The following is a 23,688-nucleotide window of genomic DNA, read 5'->3' as shown; positions in this document are numbered from 1 at the left end:
GTTTTGTTTTGTTGGCTTTCCCTCGTTACTGGAAAACCTTCTGTGTTTCAGGATAGAAATCACAAAAATTAGTAATGTTAGCTGTTCAATCTAAATCTAAAAAAGCGTTTAGTTCTCTAAGTAAATAAGCTACTCTGTACTTGAAAGTTAGATCAGCACAAGCCCTAGCCTTGGCACAATTATAGCTATTCCTTGGTGATACAAAGCACGTTACTGCCTATATATGTGCTTCCCTAGGAGGGTGGGCCGTGTTCCTTCATCACCAGAGCAGATCTCCCAGTAGATCTGTGCCTGGGCAGCTGGGCTGGGTGGGCAGAGCCATCTGTGGGGAGTGGGCACATGCTGGGGACCGTGGTTTTCTGTGCAGGATCACATCTGTGCTCTCCCAGGTGGTGTGTTCCACAGGACAAAAACATCTTTCAGTCTGACAGCTGCCTCCAGTACGAGACTTCATTAGTTATGAGTGCGTGATCTTTTCCACGCTTCCAACCCTGAAGGCAAAGCTGTAGGGACCGACAGCTGGTCGGTGGCTGCCTGTGGTTCAGTATTGCCTGTGCAGCATACAGGTACTCCATGGTGTCGGGAAGATCTAGTAGTTCACACAGGACTTGAGCCTATGAGGAGACATCCTCTTTGGCTGGTGAACACTGTATTGATGTACCAGTGGAGCAATTGTTTGAGTTTTCCCTAATTTGCTGCCAGCAAAAAATGTCAGAATAGCTCAGACCACTAATTTAACACAAACCTGTTGATGAAGTCAGCTGGACAGGGTGCTCATACAAACTGCTCCCCTGATGGAGGTGAGCAACTGGGGTCAGTAATGTCTTTAAGTGCATGTATGTGAATCAAGATCTCCAGGATCCCTGCTTCATGCTGTATGTACTAGGGAGAGGGCTGGGACCAGCTCTTAGTGGGGTTTTCAACAATGTGACCCCAGGATGGGTCCCTGGCATCCCTTGGGGATCCAGATGTTCAGGAACCCCATGTTGTGGGCCCTGGGATTGGTGCAAAACAGGGATGTGATGGTATATTTCATTTATTGTTCTCATCACGGGGCAGATGAATCTCAGATCTGGCATTTTGGGATATCATTTAGATGAAATTAAAAATGTAACTCAAGTAATGAAAAAAAAAGTGATCATTTTATGTGTGGTAATTTGAAAATGGTAACAAAGGCTAAAATGCCCATGTTGTGAAAAACAGTCTAGAATTAACATCTCTAAATGTTTCAATCAGTCATTTAATTTTTACATGGAAGGTATTGTCCGTTAAGGCAATGTGGATTTGTTTATTCCTTATTAATATATCAGCTGGAAATCCTGGCAAAATTCTAGCTATGTCAAAATAAATGCAGCTGTTGAAAACATTAACCTTGGTTCTTAAAAAAAATCCAACCAAACCACCCCAATAACCCTCAGCCATGGCAGCTTTATCTGACAAAAGCAAGAGCAGCAGTGATGTTAGCAGCTGAGCTTCAGGACCTCTGTGTAAATGACAGTCACCATGTTCAGCTGATAGTTCTGAAAAAAAACTACGAAAAACCTAAGTTGCTTCATTTTAAATTTAAGAGAATAGCTGATGACTGCAATAATTGGTGTTATTGGTGAATCAGCACAAGGAGAGTTCCGTAACACATGCACAGTGGTCTGTACATGCCTTCTGTAAAAGGAGCCACATTGATTTTAGAGGGGTTGGAAGGCAAGGTGTCTAGAATTGTCATTTTTAAAAACATGCAGTATAGCCCACATCACATCTGATCTGTCTGAAATCATACTCTATTTTCAGGTCTTAAAACAGTTCATTTTACCAAACCTTCCTTGTTTGTTAAACCAGCTGCTTAATCCAGACTTGAATTTTAATATTTAAGACACACTACAAAGATCTGGAATTTGCGAAGTTTTACATGCCCTGTGTTCTCCCAAATTTAGAAGGTTTTATAACAATTTCTGGGTATTGAAGACTTGAAGAAAGACTTGAATTGCTTTCAGGATATTATAATTTTCCTGCCTAGGTTTTGATTGATTTTAAAGCAAAGGTATTGCTCATTTTTATGTGCAAAAAAGTTTTTAATTGGTACTTATGAATGAATTTTCTTTGGGAGGGGCATTCCTTTTGAAGTCCCGTGCTCCCAGGACTAAATCCTCTCCAAACACAGAGCAAGGAGAGAACAGAGATCTTAATGCTTCCTATCTATATCCCCCCAACATGCACCTTGTTTCTCACATCGTACAAATGGTTCACTACGATACTGAGTAGTTTCAGTAAATCATTTAAATTTTGCTGTGTAAGTCTGGTTTTAGAGGAAAACTTGGATTGTAAACAACTGCAGGAAAAATGTTATAAATAAAAATTTTAGAAGCCTTTAACGGGGATGAAAAGAGCTTTATTTCAGTGGTAATACAGTATTTTTTAGGAATTGGCCACTGCATGCATTTATAGCAACCAGCAGTAACCTTATTCAGAGCAAACTTCTAATAGAGAGGCTTCCTTATTCCACCAGAAGGCTTTTCTTGCCCTCTTTCCTCCCCAGGACACCAGCCTTGGCATCCTTACTTGACAGGCATGGTTTCTGTTCTGCTTTGCAGGAGGCTGTGAGGGCTGCTGAAGATGTCCGATAGTCTGGATATTGAAGAAAAACCTCCAGCCCCACCGTTGAGAATGAACAGCAACAATCGCGATTCTTCGGCACTAAACCACAGTTCAAAACCGCTCCCCATGGCCCCTGAGGAGAAGAACAAGAAAGCCAGGCTTCGCTCCATCTTCCCAGGAGGAGGGGATAAAAGTAAAGTATCAGCAGTGCGAATGAGTGGCTACATCTCTGTTTGCTTTCTGTTGGTTGCTGTCTTTGCTTTCTGTCACTGCTTTCTTTCTGTTTCAGTGGCAGAACATGGTAAAGTCCTTCCAAAGCCTTCTGTTCCAATTATTCTAGTAGCATGTTTCAAAAGAGGAGGAGGTGTTCAGTCAGTTACTTTCTTGTCTTTGAAAAGCCAGTAAAACGTGCACACATTGTGCAATTTGCCTTTTAAAAATAACTTTATAGTTAAGCTGGGGAATCCTTTCCTTTGGATTTTGATTTGCATTTGCAGTAAAAACAGAGATGAGGTTATGTACTTTTGAAAATATATTTGCAGAAGTGAGAATGCAATATGCCTGACACTTTGGGGCTTTTTTTCTTCATGCACTTACATTCCAGGAACAGGAGCCGGGCTCTTCTTGCTTGTTGCTTTTGCAGTGAGAGTGGATGCAGAATGGCTTGGTTTAAAACCTGCTAGATGTCAGTAGCAAGAGAGTCTTTTAGACATACAGGAAACAGCATTTCAGTTGCATTCTTGTAAATGCATTTGCAGAAGGGAGTGTGTTTTGAGTTACTGTATATACAGAATTAAGGGAAGGGATCTTCTTTTTCTACAGTGCCATGGGACCTGATGGGCTGCACCCACAAGTGCTGAGAGAGCTGGCTGATGTCACTGCAAGGCCACTCTATTATCTTTGAAAGATAATGGTGACTGGGGGATGTTCCTGATGACTGTAAAAAAGCAAATGTTACTCCTGTCTTAAGAAGGAGGATCTGGGGAACTACGTGTGGACCAGTCAGCCTCAGCTTGGTCCCTGGGAAGCTAGAGGAGCAAATCCTCTTGGAAACCATTTCCACACAAATGAAGGTTAAGAATGTGATCAGGAATAGTCAGCACAAATCTACAAAGGGGAATTCGTGCTGAACCATACCGACAGCTCTCTACCATAAGATGACAGGCTTCGTGGTGAAGGGAGGTGTTCAACACAGCCTCCCATAGTATCCTTACAGACAAACTGATGAAGTACAGGCTAGATAAGTGGACAGTAAGGTGGACTGAAAACTGGCTGAAATGCTGGACTCAAAATTCGGATGGGTTTTGAGAGGGATTCTGCCTTCGATGTGCCTCGCTGTTCCTCTGAGGAGAGCTCAGAACTGTGGGGCTGTGGTCATTCCTCAGAGCTCCAGCTCACCTTTGTGGCTCGGCTGCCCCGTTCAGCAGTCTCTTTCACAGGTCATGTGGAACAGTTGGAGGTAGTCTGGTGTTCAGAAATCCTCACAGGCAGTAGAAGGCACAATTTCAGCCTCATTCCTCCCCTCAATCAGGGGCTGCCCCGACGGCTTCTCTCATGTGAAGGCTGTTGACTAGATGGGCCCATTGCTCAGGTAGACCTGACCAGTTCACTCTGCAGAGTGCTTCCCAAAATGTCTCCTGGGAATAAAATTAATTGTCAGTTGATTCTTTTTAAGGGCCAAAATTTAAATCTCTCCCAGCTTCTTTAATTCCTGGAAGCACTTGTATCACTTCTTCCCCTGACTGCCAGCAAGATGGTGTTATCCCTCTCTGAGGGAATATTTCTTAAGTAGGAGGTGCTGGGTGAAATGCACGCAGAAATGGGGAGATCCAGAAACAACCCCTCCTGGAAATGATCAGTGACATTAAAAATAGATGTAATTAACTACCAGTCAGATCAGTCTTAGGAAACATGCAAGTGTCATGATTTTAAATGTGACTGTGGGGAAAAGTAAGCTAAGATTTATAGCTTAATTTTGCTGGGTGAAATAATAAATGAGGGAGTTTAGCTTGGCTGGCCAAGCCCCTTGAGGTGGTTTCATCTCAGGATTGGTTTGCAGGTCAGGGTATCAGCTGGCCTGTGCATGCTTCACAGACTCAGCGACACATTGTTGAGAGTCCTTCTTATAAAACAGAAGGTGTTTGATACAGCTGCTCTCATCTAGTGCAGTGCTTTGCAGCATCACACCTTCATATTAATAGTCTACAACTGGTACTAGTAAACAGAAGATGAAGAAACACCATGGGTAGGGTGTTTCTGCCTGAACCTGCAGGAACTTTCTCATCTTTCATTGCTCACCAGACAGGAGGGATGTGGGGATGGATATGCTGCGATGTGTTCTCTCCAAGGCAATGGTGTATGCTGGTACTGCTGTGCTTGGGGACCAGCAATCTTTCACAGTCATCCCCCTGTTGGAGTGTAGGGTTTTCAGTCAGGGTTTGAATGCTTCTGTGTTTAAAACCTTGTTATGGCAAGCCACTGATGGCTCTGTGAGGCCCCTCTGTGCTTTTACAGTTGAAACAAGCCACTTAGGCATTAGTGTCCTGCTCCTTCCCATAGCACCTGACCTCCTTACATTCCTTGGTGTAACAACTCATCCCCATTTCTGGGGTAAAGTACCTCATTTCTTGGGGGCAGGAAGCCAAGGCAGACAACTGAAATGCATTTCCAGTGTCACGTGGGCAATCTGTGTGGAACAAGGAGCTGAACCTGCTCTCCTGTAGCCTGTGCTGAAGCTGTGAAATTGGCCTTGGAGGTAATGGTGGTGATGGGAGCCATGGTGGAGTTCATAGCATTAGTGTTTCCTTTCAGCAGAGTGCTAGCACCTCAGGAGAATTCAGAGCAGAAAGAAATGATTTGCATTTTTCCAGTTGTTTGATACAGCCTTGTTCTTCTTTCATTAAACCACCTGTAGTTGCTGTGCTATGAAACAAATAAATATTGTGTGTGTGATCTCGTGGGTCCATGAAGGCCCTGTATTCAGCGTAAAGAAATGAGAGGGGAGCAGGCCCACCACAGCTCAGATGCCCCTTTCAGCTCAAGAGGTGCATCTGTGTTAAGATTACGGGGTGAATAATATCACTTCCATCTAAGCTGCTTTAGACTTAGCTGCAGATGGGAGCAGAATCTGACCTTTAGTCATCTGATTGCCTTCTATACAGAAAAACAAGAAAAGCAGGAAGGAGGAAAACCTGGCAGGGTTAAGATTAATGGAGCAGAAAGAAAAGGTCAAGGTTGCTGGGGCAGGACAGGAGGAGCAGAGCAGGAAGGAGGATGGGAGGACAAGGTAAGTGACAGTGGAAGGGAGAGGAGGTAAAGGAAAGAACAGAATGAGAAGAAGAGGAGAGGAGCAAACAGGAGGGTGTAAGCATGAGGTCAAACCCTTCCTCCCTCTCTGGAGAAAATCTGTCACTTACCTGAGCCACACTTTTTTCCCAAACAACTGCTATTTTAACATAATGATGGTGATGATGCAGACTCTGGCAGACAGAATACTCTTTTTCCTTGTTCTCTTTTAATCTGTAATAGTTGCTGAGGTGGTATGGGTGGCCCTCATAGCTAGCTGCTGTGCAGCAGGAGTGTACTGTGAGGGGCATTTGCAAGAAAATCCAATAGAAATGTCCAGTATAAAACCCTTGAATCCAGCCAGCCATTGCTTCAAAGAAGTCATGCCTTTTCTTATCATTTTTCTATCTTATGTAAAATAGAAGTGATTTGAGTTGCAGAGCACAGACAGAAGTGTCAAAGTTTTTAGACTGTTAAAGGATAAGGCTGTTAGGAGGAGATGTTTAATTCTGTATTTAATTTATAGTTTATTGGCGTTTGGACCACAGATGTTACAGTCTGATAGGCAGAGGTCCATGAAGCAGATGAGCCAAATCTTGGGTCATGAGCTGGAATGCTTGTCCCCTGGCAGGAGAAGCCTAGAATGGACAAGTGCTGCTTTTGATGGAATGTTTTCTGTAATGCCTTATTTCACTTTGAGATTTGACTGTTGCTTTGAACTGAATTTCATCATCCTTTAAATCTAATTTTCACCGCATTTGCTTGCAAGTGATGAGGTAGGAGAAGTGAGTTTTGTTATCTACAATAGCAAGTTATGTATACTGAATGGAGATGACATCTTGTAACTGGCAACATCTATCCTGAAAATTAAACAACATCATCTTGGAGATAAAAGAAGGGGAAAAGCCTTTGCATTTGTATTTGATATACTGCTGCCATCTTTACTGAATGCTAAATGAAAAATAATTCATCAACTAACATTGTGTTAAGGGTGTGCAGTACAGACAAAAGGTGACAGTTAATTATTTAATGAGGATAAATGTGCAGTGAAAGGATTAGAAACATCCAAAACATTACAGACTACAATTATGAAGAGCAGACCATCTTCCAACTAAAGGAGGCTGTAAGGGAGAATAAGAAAGATGTGGAAAGAGAGGCCTTGTGGAGCTACTATCTGTGAGCAAAGACCAGACCCAGGCTGGGAAGGGGTGCTGATACATAGTGAGTTCAGCCTTTGGATGAGACCTCTAGGTAAACTTGTGATGCTGGCAAACATAATACTAAAACACCAAAGGAAATGTTAACTAACAGTCCATGAGCATAGTAGTGCTTTATGTTAGAAGACTGATGTGCCAGAAAAAGCTCCATCCTGGTTGATATTGGTAGGAGAGGACACTTGCTTTTGAAACAATACACACTAAATTGTCTTCATTGAGCTGTTTTTGTGCATAACATGGCTATCACTGGTGCTGCACTGAGGGGATATGGAAGGCAAAGACAGGACCTGAGCTGCTCTTTTCTCTCCTGCAGATGTGTAACTATGGCATGTGTATTCATTTTAATATTATCATTAATAAATAGTGATACACTGGCCTTCAGAGATCCTGATACAGAGTCCCATTGTGATAGGCACAGTATAAACCTCTCGTATATCTCTGGGTTTCCCACAACTGTTAGTGTGAAGTCCTGTCACATCAGATCTGTAGAGCAAGCCTGTTCAGGGCCATGATGGGGATATGTAAACCAGACACACATTAAACTGGTAAGAAGGGCAGCAGAGGAGAGGTGGGATCCTGGGGTGCAGAGTGCTTTCTTTAAAGACATGAGATGATGTGACCTTTTTGTATTCTACATGAGCGTTTTATGTGTGTCTCATTTTCTGAGTTTGTGTTAATAATTCTTGCATACTGCAGGTGGGCACTGTAATATTTGTTCTGTTCCCATCATTAGCATGTAATTTTTCCACTGAAATGACAAATGTGTATTTGGTAGAATGGCAGTTTCCCGCTCAGCTGTTAGAGATATACCACTGGCACTAGAGTAGATACTACAGATAGCTCTGTACTGTATTACTCAACCACATGGTAGTTATCCTTGGAGCATGCTGGTTCTCCAGGAAAGCCAAATATTTTAGGTCCCTGCTAGCAGGATAGATGTTTGAACATGGGTTTATGCTGTGTTTATCTGGGTGTTTGGGGGTCATCCAGAACTGGCAATGTTGTCACCAGTTTTTCAGAGAAATCTCTGTTGAACATGGATTCTTGATGCATCAGATTGAAGGCAGCTTCTCTCAGCTTTTGTTCCACTCATTCTTTATCAGCATCATTAAAACTGGGCTGAAGTGAGATTTGTCAATAGTAAAAAGCACAGGAGATGGATGACCATAGGGGATGTTACTTTCAAAAGGTGTTAAAATAGGAGGGAAATGAGAAACATATGCAGATTGACTGACTTCCAAGTCTGTCTCCTTCAATAAGATACTCCACACTCTGAATACTGGTGGAGTGATTTAAAAATAAGGAATTCCTGGAGACTAATAAAGCCTGGGGTTTATGGTTATATGTCTTAGTTAATTGAGAACTTAAATGAAGCTTTTCCAAAGGCATTTATGGGATCTTGTTGCTGTGCAGATTCTGTGGTTTCTAATACAAAGCTGCTGCTTCAGCCTTTTACTCAGAGAGGAGGTAGCAATTGGATCTTTGTCTTCTCCTGAGCTGCCTGTTTTCACAGAACTTGTAGGAACCTGGTTATCTTAACAAACCTCCCCTCTCTGATTTGGCTGAGTTGGACAACAGGTTCAAAGCATGTTGGAGAAAAGACAGACATGCAAACAGGTGTGCACATGCATGTCCTGGGTGCTGTGCTTCTGCAGGAACCCACACAACAAAGTCAAATAGGGGTTAGTTGCTGAATATGAAAACCTGATGAAAAAAAAGGACTGATAACAGAAATCATACTGGTTAGAGATGGCTTAAGGCTACTTCATGAACAGCTTGCTTTGGCAGCTGTGACACTGATTGGAAGAAAAACAAACAAAAAAAAGAAGTAACACTTTCTAGACCTTCCCAAACAGAGGTTGACAGGATGGTGGTGTATTAGCTTGGGTCTATTTCTCAAATAAGATGGATGTTAATTGATTTGTTTTCCACTTTTAAAATACTATTTTGAGCACACCTGATTGTGAAAATTTTTGAATGAAAAGCTGTGCAGAAAATAAGTGCGTGTTAACGTTTTGCCTCTAGCCAACAAGAAGAAAGAGAAAGAACGCCCAGAGATCTCTCTTCCTTCAGACTTTGAACATACAATTCATGTGGGATTTGATGCCGTCACTGGAGAATTCACAGTAAGTAACCACTGTATTGCGTGTTTACCAGAGCTTCTAGTTTCTTGATGGTAAAATAACCTCCTGTTGCCAGAAACGTCAGATGACAGCAGCCAGTCTGTGAAGAAAGAGACTTTTATTTGTTGGGCTTAGGATTTGGAGTGTTTTACTTCTGGTTCAGGCTGCTTTTTTTTCATCCAAGGATTGTCAGCAGAGTGTCTGTGGAAAATGAAAACTAGGAAGAACGTAGGTGTATCCTTTTACCAGCCCCACAAGCTGCTACAGGGGTTGGTTATTCAGTGTCTTTGGAAAAGCATAAAGAACCCACGCACATGTGCTTACTGTATGTCTTGCTGTAGACAATCAGCCCCAAAGTGCAAAGTCCAGCTGCTCTGCAGACAGTCCTTGGAGATGCCCAGAAAGTGGCAGCATTGTGGAAGTCCATTCATTTTAATGCAATATCCTTCAAAATATGTCCATAGACTAGGTAATCAAACATGTTTCTAGCCTTTATGTATTAATAAAATAGCAGTCAGCTTTTTCTACTTCTATCATGACAAAATGTATGAAGTGTTGGGAAAAATAAGTCTGATAGAAGCTCCTTGAAGTGTGCAGGGGGCTTCAAAGCATTTTCTTTCAGACTACTAGTCAGGTGCTGAAACAATTAATCCTTAAAGCTAAGATGGCAGTCAGCTTACATTTGGTTAGAGCTGTGGAGGTGAGAGGAAACATCAGCAACTCTCTGTAGCATCAGTAGTACCCTGTGAGCTAAGTGGTCAGACTGTGTTACCACCGTGCGTCAAATTGTAAAGTGTGCTAGTGCTGACTGGCTGCCTGCACCAAACAGGATGGGACAAATCATCTGCCTGGACAAAGAATGGTTAGTTTTCAGAATTCGAGCCCGAAATGTAATTTCTTCTTCATTTTTTGGCCTTGATTGCTGCTTTTGTTTCTCAAAAACATTTCAGAAAGCTGGAAACTTTCTATATGCTGCAGTAGCAGTAGTAATAATAACAATAGAAGAAAAAAAGACACGTTTAATGACAGCATGTCTTCAAAGGAGTAGTGAAATTGAATTATCCTGAGTAATTAGGAAATACAGCTACATTTAAAATTTGTGGACTAGTTAATTAGCCTTTTAAAAATAGATGTCACTTATAAAATCTTACTTCAAAATTTATTCTGTACCAAACCCTAGAGCTTGATTAAATGTTCATTTAAAAAGCCCAGATAGGGTCATTTTTGATCAGAAACGTAACATAAAACTTCTAAAATTGTGTTTTCCCTGCCATCTATCCTGGTTTTCTTCTTTTTTTCCGCTCTGTCTCTCCTTGTAGCCACTCTGTTGTTCAGGTTAATCTTCAGTGCTATTCTCTTTATCTTGGGATCATATTATATATTCTGTTAATTTCCGCTTTTGTTTTCCTCCTTTTGTGTTTGCATCCTTTTCTCCTGTCTATCTTTTCTTTCCTTCCAACCTGCCTTGTTTCACTGCTCTCCCCACTGAATGTTCAGCTGTTCTTATTCTATATTTGTTCTTCCTTTCAGCCTTCTGCCTTTATTTCTACCCTGTGCTTCAGACTATTTTCTTCTGGGTCTGTGCAAACGCGATGGGTCACAGTCGTGTTTTCTCATAGACTGACTGGTGGGGAGGATCCCAGTTAGTTTCATGTCCCTGCCAGCTGGAACAAAAAGGAGGGACGTCGAGGTTAACACACTTCAGTTCTAAGCACAAGCACTCTCTATCAGTACTTCAGAGATCACGGTTTGATCAATTTGAATGTTACTATTACCATCCAGCGTGTCAAAACGGTCTCTAGCATCAGAGATTTTTTATTTTATTACTTTTTTTGGTGTCAGATGCCACCAGCACAGGTCCTGGCCTTTTATAGAACAAAGCAGTTGTACATGGTTAAATATTTCCAGCTTTATTGGTGTAGCACAGTTTTTTTTTTTTAATATCCTTTTCCCTTTCAAAGCAGTGGACGTTAAGTGGCTGCTGTTTCACAATTACACAATATTTCTACGATAACGCTTGTTCCTAAAGCGTGGAAGTGCAGTGCTGCAGTTTGAGAAGGCTCTAACCAATTCAAAACAAACCAAAGGGACAGGTGACTTCCCCCATGCAGCTTGCCAGCACAGGACTTAACGCTGCAGTCCTTAGTGGAATAAAATGTCGAAGCAAGGGGATTTTTGCACCATTAAGAACTAGCTATTGGCTCCCCACTAATCCCAGATGCAATCAGTGTTGCACATAACATTAGGCATGTTTGATTTGTCCCAACCTGGATACAGCCCGTGTATCAGCTGGGTAGTCAAGTGGTAAGTACGTCCTGCTGAAGGGACTGCCACTAGCCATATCGTATAAAAACACTCCCACTGTCTAGTGATCACGCTGTCTGTCTCTTTCAAAAGTTTGGAAGTGCCATGGGAATGTCCAATAAATGAGCAAATATATGGTGTTTTTTTGTTTGGGATTGTTACAGTTGTCATGCCAGTAATTGTCTGCTCTACTGGTTATGTGCGATGCATTGGGCCATCTTCTGACACCCAGCAGTCACCCCCCAGCTGCATTACCTGATTGCTGTTAGTTGCATCTCAAATCAAAGTTGCATGGGCTCCTGAGTTTCAGCTTTCAGGCTTGAGCGCCAAGCTGTGTTGTTGCTCATGAACGTATGTTATATTTCCATTTCACTGTGCTTGGAGCAACCACATTTGCTAAGAAGTAGGGCTTTTAAAGCTCAAAATAAAATCGGTTGGAAACTGTTGGGCGGGAGCATGCTGCTAGAGCTTTATGTTGATTTATTTTGAAGAAGCAGTTGCATTTCCTAAATGGAGGAAGAAGTGTGGTTTGCAGGGCTTTGGGGAGTGCGTTTTGTAAGGCATGCATTTTTTGAAGCAGTTTCCTGATCCCCAGTCTAGAATAAAATGGTCACCCACCAAACTTTTAAAGTTTCAAGATTATGACATTAGCAAGTGGGAGAAAGTTGTGGCTATAGAGCCAAAGAAGTTGCACATTATTAATCTAATCAAGCATTTCTTTAGAATTGTCCTGATTTTCAGTCTGACACGCGTAGATTATTTGCTTTATGACAATACACAGCCTCCCAGCGTGAAATCTGAGTTTGACCAGCTGCTTTCTCCACTGCACTTTGACTCATGCACTGGGCAATTGTGATCTTGCAGCTAGAGAACCATTGGAAAAAACTTGTGTAGAGCCATTCAGAAATACTAACCTGGCTTTCAAAACTAGACAAACAGCAAAAGCCCAGATCTTTCTCTATTATTTTTATTTTTTAACCAAAAAAAAAAATCACAGGTAGTTTTTCCAATCACTTGCCGTTAATCCTCAGTAATGTGTTTTTATGAGGGAGAGAAAAACTGGTTTAAAAAAGAGAAGAGGGGGAATGATGCTTCCAAACTTTGGAACAGTTGTGATTTTTCTGTTTTCCTAAATCTGCCTTCCTGTAGCCTGTCCACCAGCTAATTTATTTGGTATCTACCTCGTAACTCCCATTTTAGACGGGACTTCCCCATTTTGGCCCTCCTACCACCTTCTAAGTTGTCCCACATTCTGTTTTAACTTTCTTTTCTTTCTTTATTTACGTCCATTACAGCCAGATCTCTATGGCTCACAGATGTGCACAGGGAAGCTCCCAGAGGTGCGTCACAGGCCCAAAAGACTCTTGCATCAAAATGCTTCTTTGAGATGTCATAGCACTGCAGCAGCAGGTTGATGTGTGTGCAGTAGATTTGTTGCTTGGCTTATCCCACTTTTTTTCCATTAATCCTAAACTTTGGAGGCCCATGTCACACATTGTTTTGTGGAGAACTTCTTAGGAAGAAGCTATGTTAAAGTGTTTACCTAGATTGGGGTGGCACCAAGGCTAAGTTTAAATGTACTTCAGGTGTAGTTTTTCATTCAATAAGCCCTACAATTCGCTGGTAGATGTTGGCTGTGCAGTAAATGGGGAAAATTACAGGCTTTCAAATTTAGGAAATTATACTGGATATTTAAAGCAATTTTTCATCAATATAATTCAAATGCAGAGCTGCGACTTTCAGCGATTGGATCAATTTTCAAATGCACCCTCACTCATAAGATGTCCGAGAATTCATGCAAGCCTTTGGCACTCTCAGCCTGTCTTCTGAATCCCTGGTTTCTATATATTTACAGTAGAGAATCCACAGAGCTACAGGAGCTCAAAAAAGAGACATCCTTAGCAGCAGTGGTACAACTCAGTGTTAACAATTCTGAGAATTTAAATGCAGATTCTTAACCCTGCAGTGTTCCCTGGTATGCTGAAAATTAGTTGTATCAGGGTGGGGTTTACCTTTTAATCAGACAGCAGTGATCATTTCAGCAAAATGTGTTTGCGTTATTAAGCATTAAAAATCCAGTGTAAAGCTCCTAAAATACACTGTGTTGTCCACAAATATTGACTAGTCTTGTTATGTCTGCACTGAATCACCAGGAAAACAAGCTAAGCCTTAAATCATTATTCCATGGAAGAACAGAGTTGATTTAAAGATGAGTTTCATGCACTTTTTTTCCTATCACAGTCATAACTTTCTTTTCTTTTTAAAGTTGGATCCTGGTTTTAGCTCTATATTTTGATAGAGAAGAGAATGATTGCATCTAAAGTATAAGCTACTAATTTTAATTGTAAGATGTCAATCGAAATTTCTGAAAAAAATCTTACAGGTAGCATGGGATCTTGGTAAAGATCTGTGAGGCTGTGGCTGTTCAATATTCTGAATCCACATTCTTTCCACTTGACATCTCCAGGGCATTCCGGAGCAGTGGGCCAGGCTACTACAGACCTCCAACATAACAAAATTGGAGCAGAAGAAGAACCCACAAGCTGTTCTAGATGTTCTCAAGTTTTATGATTCCAAAGAAACAGTTAACAACCAGAAATATATGAGCTTTACATCAGGAGGTAAGTCAACATCTCACTGCAAAAAAGGGAACGTCTGGCCCCAAAATGAGTCAGACTCATGTTCAACATTCAAATGATCAAGAAATAACCTTAAAGAATTCCACTTTGTGGAATACTCCTGAAATGAGTTATATTTCTTCTTTTGTCCCCTAAACGTCATTGAAACTATGACTTTTCTTTGTCACCTGTTTTTAGAACTACATAAGATACTAGATGGAACAATCATTATAATTTTTAGTCGGAAGCGTTAGTGGCCAAAGGTCATGCTTACTTTTGGTTCTTCACATCCTTGTTCCTTCACAGTGTTCAGATTGGGGTACGGCGTATACTTATTTTGTGAGTTTTATGAGTTAATTTTGGATCCTTTGAGCAATAGTTTATGGACTATGACGATTTTTTGTGATACTTTGTGATAGAGGAGAATTTTCAAGGATTTTTTTTGCATTACCTGCAGAGAAGATTAGGTTGCTATGCATTAATTCACAAACAAAACTAGAACGGCTGCTGTTGTGATGTAAAAGGAATATTACCACAGAGGATGAGAAGGCAGGCGTCAGTGTCCAGAGCAATCTCTATAGCATGGTCATTCCATCCTCATGATTTAGGCATTATGATGCAAAAGCCTGCAAATGTGATGGGGCTGTCATTGTTTCCAAATGACAAAAATGAGAGAACAAGTCTGTGCCACAGTTTGCATTTTTTTTAATTTGGCCCAATTTTTTTTTTTTTTTGCTAGACAAACTCTGTTTGGTGACACTTCTAGCAAGTAAGCAGAGGTTTTCACTAGGTGTGGTGTGTATGGGTGTTGTATCCATGCATTCTTTGGCTATTCCTTAATAACTGAGTTGGTTTTTAAACAAAAATGCCATTAAGATACCATTAGTTTGGTAAAGCTCATGTCAACAGCTTCAGCTAATAAGGGGGTGTCTCTGTCCCACAGGGTGTGGACAGTATTTGTAATTTAACCTGCAGTGGTTCAGTTCCCTACACTACAGCCTGTGGCAGTGGAGTCTGTAAGTTCCTCAGTTTGCTGGTTCAACCAATACAGCTTCCAGAATGCAGACTGGGAGGGCTTCTCAGTAGTTCTAAAAACTGTGCAGTTACCTCCAGAATTTACTAACATTTCTTTTCTTTTGAGGGAAAGCATTATTTTTTTCTAACTTCCAGAACTAAAAAATTTGTCTGTCTAACTTGACATTTAATGTTTGCTAAAATAGCAATTACTTTTGTGATGAAATGCAGAATTAATGATGGTCCTGAACTCAGAAGTTGTTACTGTGTTATGTTGGAATAGAACTGCCATGGCTAAGGGGGATTTTGGGGAAGCTTTTATGGGGAAACATTTTCAGCAAGCTGAAGAGAAACAACGCATGTAATTTAGAAAAAAAAAAAAAAAAAAAAAAAAAAGCTGCTTTAGCACTTGGGTGGAACAGAAGCACTGACTGTTAAAGAACAACAACTTACATTTTCTTGAATGAGTTTATTTTATTTACTGGCAGAGCAGGGCAAAAAATGGGCACATGAAACTGGAAAAAGCATAACCTAGTATATTGTCCTGTTGTCTTGCTTGCTGTGTGAAATAACTGTTGCTACTGGCGAGGTGTTGTGAAAGAAAAATGCTATCTATTTGGATTTACTTGTTCTGTGGGATTCCCCACAACAGGCGGTTTTATAACAGCGTCTGGTTAATTTTCCCTTGTGCATTGCAGATAAAAGTGCCCATGGATACATAGAAGCCCATCCTTCGGTGAGTGTGAAAGTAACCTTTTACTTTCATAGCATTTAAGAATTGTGAAGCAAGTTGTGAGCTTTGCCTTTTGTGATAGTGTCAGCCTTGTGAGCTGGAAGAAAGTACATTTTCGTGTCTTTGCAGCAGCAGAAGAGGGATCACTGGCTGTTTTCTCATTTTCTGTTTAAGAACTTTTAAGTACATGAAAGTCTGGTTTTGCAGACAGAAGATTGCTTGCTGTTCTTAGCCATGGTGGAATATATAATTCGCAACAATATGCATTACTGTCTAATTAGCCCATTTTAATTTAGTTTTAACAACTTAGAATCCATTTCTATTAAATTTTATTATTTATCCTTAGTACAGCTGGATATGTAGCTGAATATGAATAAGGTTATAATTGATATGTAACTCACTGGAACCACCGAAAGAAAGTTTTAAATAATCATCCACTCTAATTAATACTGGATTGCCATAGCAATCCCAGAGATGTAGTCATGACATCCACATTAATATTGACCAGATTTATTAGTGTTAATGTTAGTGCATTAAATAGCAAATGACTGAATGGGGATTTGGCCCTTATTTTCAAGTGTTAAGCAATGTAATTTTAAGTTTGTGATTACACAGCAGAGAGTGTGTATAATGAAATGAAAATCATCTTTGAATGTTCACACTTCAAATTTTCAGTTGATGCCACTTCCATTATCTTTAGTAAAACACACTTTTAAAAGGAAGTTTGGGGTTCACCAGAGCACAGTAAACCTTCCCAATAGCTTTTCCAGTGGGTATGGACACACTGGCAGATGCTGTGGTGTGGTTTTTAGCAGACATAGACAGTGGTAAGACGGTCAAGATAGCAGCTTTCTAAAGTTACCAACTCGGAGGATGCTGGTTGGATGTTATAGTACAGGGGAAGCAACTCTCTGACAGGATCGAGCAGTCATTGGAATTACTTTAATTTCATTTCACTCCTTAATGAGAGTCTGGCATTAAATAATATGACATTGTATATGTTCTAGCTGCACAATTTGGTGCTGTCAGACCAGGCATGGAGCCCAGTAGAAAAAATAGTGATAAGAATTTGACATAACAGAAATGTGATTATTCCCTTCTTTTTTTTTTCCCCCTCTTAATCATCTTCTATCCCCATGTAAGCAAAGTGCTAACGATGTGTAGAAAGCTATACACTGATCTAATGTATGACAAAGTAACATTCACCTTCCCATTAGGGCACCCCTCGTTTGACAGAGTTGGCCCTTAAACTGGTGGTTTGTGTTTGAGGTATCATTCCCTACGTTGGCCAGATTAGTAGCCTGTTTCACCATTTACCTTTAAAAGCTGGGTAACAGAATCGAGTCTCACAGAAAATAGAATACTCTGTGTATATCTCCATGACAGTGTGTTCAAGTACAGGTGACTTAAGGCAGCAATACAGTCATCTATTCGGTAAAACACAGCCGTGAAGATTAGGTCTCCCCATTTCCTGCGGGCCGTGCCTGACTGGCATTTATACTGGACCAAATTGTTGCCATTTTAAAGATAACGCAAGTGAGATGTGAATATGTAGAGCAATGCCTTTTACTTGCTTCAGTGCTCTAAGTGGGGTCTGTTGTAGCCAGTTTTAAAGCAGTTGGTAAACAATTACCAAGGCACCTTTTCAGTTTTTTGTTTCACCAGCGAATTTGTGACAATGTGATAGAATCCCCTGCCTCCGGGTAGCAGCTGGGCCTGGGGGGGGGGGGGGGTTCAGCTCACCTGACTTAAATATCTGTGCTGTAGGCTTCAGTTTACATGTAGGCAACTGATCAGTCAGACTTCCCTTGCCTGCCTCCTATTTGGAGTCTGCCTGAAGGTCAAGCGCACCCTGGCAGTGGCTTTTATTCTCCACCACCTGTAAGAGGAGCCTGGGGGGGCAGTTGGGGGTGCCAGCCTGGGGGAGCAGTTGGGGGTGCCAGCCTGGGGGAGCAGTTGGGGGTGCCAGCCTGGGGGGGCAGTTGGGGGTGCCAGCCTGGGGGAGCAGTTGGGGGTGCCAGCCTGGGGGAGCAGTTGGGGGTGCCAGCCTGGGGGGGCAGTTGGGGTGCCAGCCTAGCAGCCCCGGGCAGGTCAGCGGGATGCATGTCGCTGCTCAGAGCGCTGCATTCACTCTGCATTAGCGTTGTGGTAAGAAACAGGCAAACAGTGGAAAGATCAGCGTGTTAATTTAGGATTAGGTAAAGATGGTGCTGAAAAAGGTGCTACTAAATGTGGGAATGCAGCACTGTGGAAATGGGCAATATGATTTACCCCACAGGTAAAACAGTAAAGAAACAAAGAGCCTTTCTCTCCATTACCAAATTCCCAGCAAGATGGTGAAGGAGGCTTTGCACTTTGAGGTGTGTTAATTAACCTAGCCAGTAGACACCTGTTAGCGTAATTAACTGTTACCATTTCTGTAGAGACAAAGGCAAAGCAATTAACCAGCAACCAGATGTGATTTCTTGTTATATATTCAGGTATTACATTTTGTAAAGTTAGACTTTGACTAAGTATGGGAATGATTTAGTTGAGTTTTTTTGCAAAAATGAAAAACACCAAGACAAATTAACAGAAGGGCACAGTAATTTGTAACCTTTAAATTGCATTGTACCGTGTGTAACTTCGAACTGGGGCCTGTAGCACTGTGGGCATGTCCAGATTGGTTTCTGATGTCTAAGCAGATTAAAGTTGTGTGTAATTATCAAACCTCCCAAGTATCAAAATGGTGACTGTCACGCATGCTATTGTCTGCCCACAGAGCACAAAAACAGCATCAGAACCCCCGCTAGCTCCCTCTGTTTCTGAAGAAGAGGATGAAGATGATGAAGAGGAGGAAGATGACAATGAACCTCCACCTGTTATTGCACCACGGCCTGAACATACAAAATCAGTAAGTCCCACCTTTGGTTAGCACTGTGTTTGGTGTAATTCAGAGCTGCATGTTTCTGATCAGACAGCATTTGTCATTTGTGGATGAAGGCTGAGGGCTGGAGCCCCACCATGATGTAGTGCTTCACCCAAGCAACTGACACCAGGAAAATCTGTTTTGAACTTTCACATTTAGTCCTGAGTTTGCTGTGATTCCTGCGATTCTGATTCCTGTGTTATCTTAATATCAGATTGTGTCTTTTAGTGCTGCTGGTGTAAAAGTGAGCAACTTTGTCCAAAGTATCTGTGTCTGTGTAGGCTTCTCTGTCATGAGATGCAGTTCACACCCTTGCAGGATACAAAAGAGAAACTGTCCCCTGGAGGTACCTGTCCCTCTCCACAGACTATATTAGTAGCTAAATGAACACTTTAGACTGCAGCCTTAACTTTTAAATGCCTGAAGTTTGGTGAGAAGAATCCTACGCAGCTATGCACTGTGAAAAGAAGGTAGGTCTCTGAAGGACTGAACAAGGTTCCTAAAGGTCACCCCCTAAAGCTTGAAATGCTGATGAGAATTCAGTTCAACAGTTATGATCAGAAAAGGGAAACACTCCCTGCTTCTATTCAGACATGTACCAACTAAAGAGTCATTTTGTTACCCAAGAAAACACATCAGCATCAAGGAAAAAGGCTCTGGGGCCTTGGACAGATTTATTTCCGTATCCTTGCAATACAGTAAATTCTTTGTTTCAGTCATCTTTCAGAAAATCTATGAAAATTGAAAATTAAACTGGCCATGAAGTTATGTAAAACTAGCCTTTCATTTTTGCCTATTCAGTTTGAGAAATGGACAGCGAAACCAAACATTTTAAGAGCCCTGCATGTGGCAGACAGCATCTTCCTAAGGGTTTGCATTTGCAATACGATCTCAGGGGCACCTCTCCATGCCACCTTTCTGACACAAAATAATATCTTGTCACAGATCTACACACGCTCTGTAATTGAACCTGCCGCTGCACCAGCACCAGCTAAAGAAGCCACCACTCCCCAACCTGAAAACTCAAACACAAACACTTTGTACAGAAATACAGACCGGCAGCGAAAAAAATCCAAGATGACGGACGAGGAGATCCTAGAGAAACTGAGTATGTATTCTGTATTTCTTGTCTGATAAAGCAGTGTACTGTATGCATGTTTCAGGATTATATGAACCAAATGTTCATTCTCAGTTTAGTGTCACAGAGTCACTTACAACTCCCTACACAAACTGTTACTGTGCTCAGAGGAATCAAGAGAGCGCTCTGGGTATTCATTCAGCCTCTGAGGGAAGCTTTTACTGGGTTGGATTTGCCTGAGCCTCCTCCTGTGCTAAAGGCAAAACCAGAGATTGTTTCTGGGTGAGCAGAAGGCTGTGGCCTGGTGAACTCCTGTGTGATAATGGCCAAATTGAACAGAATATTTGGGTTCCTAAATTCTCTTTAGACTCTTGACTTCTCAGCAGTCATTGGAGCCAAAACACTTTGCAGAAATCTCTTGGGGTTTTGGGGTTTTTTGGGTTTGGGTTTTTTTTTTTGGTTGGTTTTGTTTTGTTTTGTTTTTTTTAAACGGTAGACTACAGCACTAAGGGGATTCCTTCAGCCTCAAGGAGCTCTCCTGCCCCAAATATTCTAGCAGTGTCACTTTTATGATTGTTGTTACTACTACTACTAATATATCAGAGTTCATTTTTTATAAGAATTCTATGTTTTTGTCAGAGGTAACTCCTTTGAAAGAACATCAGTTGATACCATGGATAGAGAGGAAGAGGTGTTTTCAATGTGCCCCAAAAGAAAAAAAAAAAAAACTTTTCTAACAATCCTTGTTTCATTTCTTAGCTTGATGCTTATAAAGATGTATCAGAGACACATCTGTATGGCATGACCGGGTAAAACTGCACTGCAAGCATTTCTCAGGATCCAGCCTCCAGCACATCCACTGTATATTCCTCAGCTATATGGCACTTTGTCACAGCTAATTCCAAGCCAGTTAATACTATTAGAATCCTAACCATTGGCCTCAAACCCCTGTGCAGATCATACTCTAGGAAAACACATCAAGCCCTTTGTGGTTCTGCAGTACAACCAATTTAATCTGCTTCTTGCATATAATAGCTGCCAGTGCTATGTTCTCAGATAATAAATTGTTGGGTTCAGACCATAGCCCAGTTTACACTGTGTCTGCCATTAACTGTTAGGACAAAAAAGGATTGAGCTGCACCTCCATGTGTTTGATCTCAAAGCCAGTAACGTTCTCTTTTTAGTGGGAGCAACTGCTTGTAAAGGGGTGCAGTCTGGCTGTGGCTTCTTCACAGTGGTTGTCCATGCTCGTTCTTGTGCTGTACCAACCTTTTTGTCATGCCTGCCCTGCCACTGATGGCTGGTGTGACTGCAGAGGCCGAAGCCTTCCTTAACTGTGAGATTCCAGCTGCTTCTGTGGAGTTTTCTGCACCCTTAGCAGGTTGACAGGACTATCAAGAACTGAATCTCAGTGCCATCAGGGAGTATTCGGGGGCTAAGTTCAATAGCTTTAGCTGAGGGCACAATGAAATAAATTCCAGAGCAGATAGTTACCTGCAGGTATGTCAGTTTATAAAGGGAGGAATTACAGCTTCTTCAGCTGAGGCTGTTTGAGGCAGGCTTCCAGCATGAGGTCCGCAAGTACCCTGCATACGTGAGCGTAAGTGTGTGTATCGTTTATTCGAGCTTCTGTGTGTGCCAGATGGGGCCTGAGCCCTTGAGTTATTGTGGGTTATGTCTTTGAAATGTTACATGCTTTCATGCTTTTTCTTTCTTAAGAATTTGATACCAAGTGAGCAAGGTCTGAAGGTCTGCCTTGGGCAAATTGTGATGTGGACAATGAAAATCTTTTTGTGCTTCCATGAAGCTATTTGAAAATGAGGGTAATACTTTTTTTGTTATAGTCCTGGGCTAATTATACTTAAGTATATGCGGTGGTTGGTTTTTTCTGTTTTGTATTAACTCATATGACTTCTCCACCTTACCTACTTCCCCCACAATTGATTTTATGCTACTTTTAGAAAGAGGTCCCCCGCCCTCTTTTATCTTAAATTGCTTTTATAATTCTCTTCTGCTTGAAATAGCTTGGGTTTTTTAAGAGCCATTTTCATTACAAGTTTTACTAGGGAGTAAAGACTGTAATATTGAGATAAGATCAAACAAAATTCTGTCTGTAATGAAATCATGAATATGTTCCACTGTAATTATAAAATGGAGAGTGGCCCAATTTTGCTTCCTTATCCACTTAATTTAGGAATTGATAAAGGAAGGTGCTTAAAGACATCAAAAGAGCTGATATGTTTATCTTTTGTCCAGAGTAGGGAGTGCTGTTCTGAACTGGAGCCATGTACCAGTCACTTGGCTGATTTTAATGCTGTCGTGTTTGATGTGCATTGACTTGAGCACAGGAAACCAGCCACAAACAACTACCTTGTGACAACAGCTACTCAAGTTTTGAGGAAAAACTGCACAAGGCTGAACTGCAAAATCACTGGCAAACTTGGGAATTTCTTTTTCAAAATATTTGCTTTGAAGTCTTTTTCTTTAGTCTTTTCTAACTTGAACTTCCATGAACTTCTGATATCCATTCAGATAGATACACAGTTCCATTAACTAGCTGAAAATAGCACCTAGCCTGACACTGACACCAGCATTTTTCCTGATGTCCAGCCCAGTGTTTGATTCAGTACTGCAGAGTCTCGGGGGGGTCCCTGTCCAGGGGTTAAGTTCAGCAGTTGGGGGGGGGAGTTGTGCGCTTTCCTATCTCACATCCCTTCTTCCAGTCAGTTAAAAGGGAGTCCCAGAGTCCTCTGGTCGTATTCTTCTTGACTCGAGAGTTGTTATTTTGTAGTGGAGACCCACTATAGAGAAGCAGAAAGAAGCTTCATCTTGCGTTAGGCGTTTCAGCAGTGGGCCCTGGCTGGCGTTCCTGGGGTGCCGGGTGAGGGAGCGAGTACCGCGGGGCAAAGAAAACCTCTCCTCCTGCAGGTCCCATTAGTGATTTTGCCAAGGCCAGCAAAATTGTTTTAGCGGGGAGGGTACCAGATGGTGCTGATGCCCCATCTTCCTGCTGTGCTGGCAGGCAGGATTCCTGGCTAGGCACCCAGTCAAATGCCCGCTTGGATGCTAAAGCTCCTCTGCTCCACAGAAGTGGCCTGGACAGGGGAGAGAGGTATTTGTTACTAATTACAGCAAATGGCGCATCACCTAGTTCTGTTTTGAATGCACAGGTGAACAAATAAGTATGTGTTTGTATTTGTAATACAGGAATATTGCCAGATCAGTCAAACAAAATGTGCTGCAAAACATTGGAAGTCTTTCCTCCTGAACTAAGCCTCTTAAATTATTTCAGTGATGTACGTTCCAGGTTAAATCTTTAAAAGTCATTTGCATTGAGCCATCACCTTAGGCTTCGTTGTTAGTAATTTATTTAGGAAAGTACCAGACCAGAAAAAAGAATATTTTTTTTTTAATTAATTTGTTCAAGTTTATGAGGTTTTGGCTCTTTCCTTCGACACAAACACAGTATCCTAATTAGTGCTTTCTTTCCTACCTGTTCAGACTGCCTACACCTCTGAGTGGGCAAGATGCCATCAAGAAAGTGCGTGTTGTAATTTTAACTTGCAGTGGCACGTGAGCCACACAGTGGCTGGTGGGCCCGGACTGTCCCATGCCCGGTGCCCGACAGGCCAGCCCTGCCTCCCCGCCGCACAGAGCTGCCGGGAGGCGGCAGCACCCCGGCTGGCCTGGCTTCTGAATCGCATCACCTGCGCTCATGAAATGATCAGCATCTCATTAGTGCAGCTCTCTGTGTAACACTGGCGCCCGAGGAGCGTTGCTGTTCTCGTCACCCGGCACGGCTGTGCTTACGTGTGAAGA

The 23,688-nt window shown here is 41.8% G+C and overlaps 1 protein-coding gene across 7 annotated transcripts in view; it reads left to right on the top strand.

Annotated features, from left to right (window-relative positions):
* Nucleotides 1-23,688, top strand: part of PAK3 (p21 (RAC1) activated kinase 3) — a 142,811-nt gene that overhangs the window by 96,146 nt on the left and 22,977 nt on the right. For 6 of the 7 annotated variants that reach the window (XM_032996085.2, XM_032996082.2, XM_032996083.2 and 3 more), the window contains 6 exons: nucleotides 2,586-2,782; nucleotides 9,117-9,217; nucleotides 13,986-14,139; nucleotides 15,849-15,886; nucleotides 18,645-18,776; nucleotides 19,737-19,899. In XM_032996085.2, coding sequence (XP_032851976.1) covers nucleotides 2,608-2,782; nucleotides 9,117-9,217; nucleotides 13,986-14,139; nucleotides 15,849-15,886; nucleotides 18,645-18,776; nucleotides 19,737-19,899 — 763 coding nt within the window. In that variant the 5' untranslated portion in view covers nucleotides 2,586-2,607. Of the gene's footprint in view, nucleotides 1-2,585; nucleotides 2,783-9,116; nucleotides 9,218-12,813; nucleotides 12,859-13,985; nucleotides 14,140-15,848; nucleotides 15,887-18,644; nucleotides 18,777-19,736; nucleotides 19,900-23,688 lie in introns of all 7 variants that reach the window. The other variant, XM_042807064.1, reaches the window with a different exon arrangement.

Source organism: Tyto alba, unplaced genomic scaffold, assembly GCF_018691265.1.
Source record: "Tyto alba isolate M040663 unplaced genomic scaffold, T.alba_DEE_v4.0 Super-Scaffold_5, whole genome shotgun sequence".
In the NCBI taxonomy this organism is placed as follows: domain Eukaryota; kingdom Metazoa; phylum Chordata; class Aves; order Strigiformes; family Tytonidae; genus Tyto; species Tyto alba.
The sequence above is the reverse complement of the archived record's forward strand: the minus strand, read 5'-3'. Positions and strand labels throughout refer to the sequence as shown.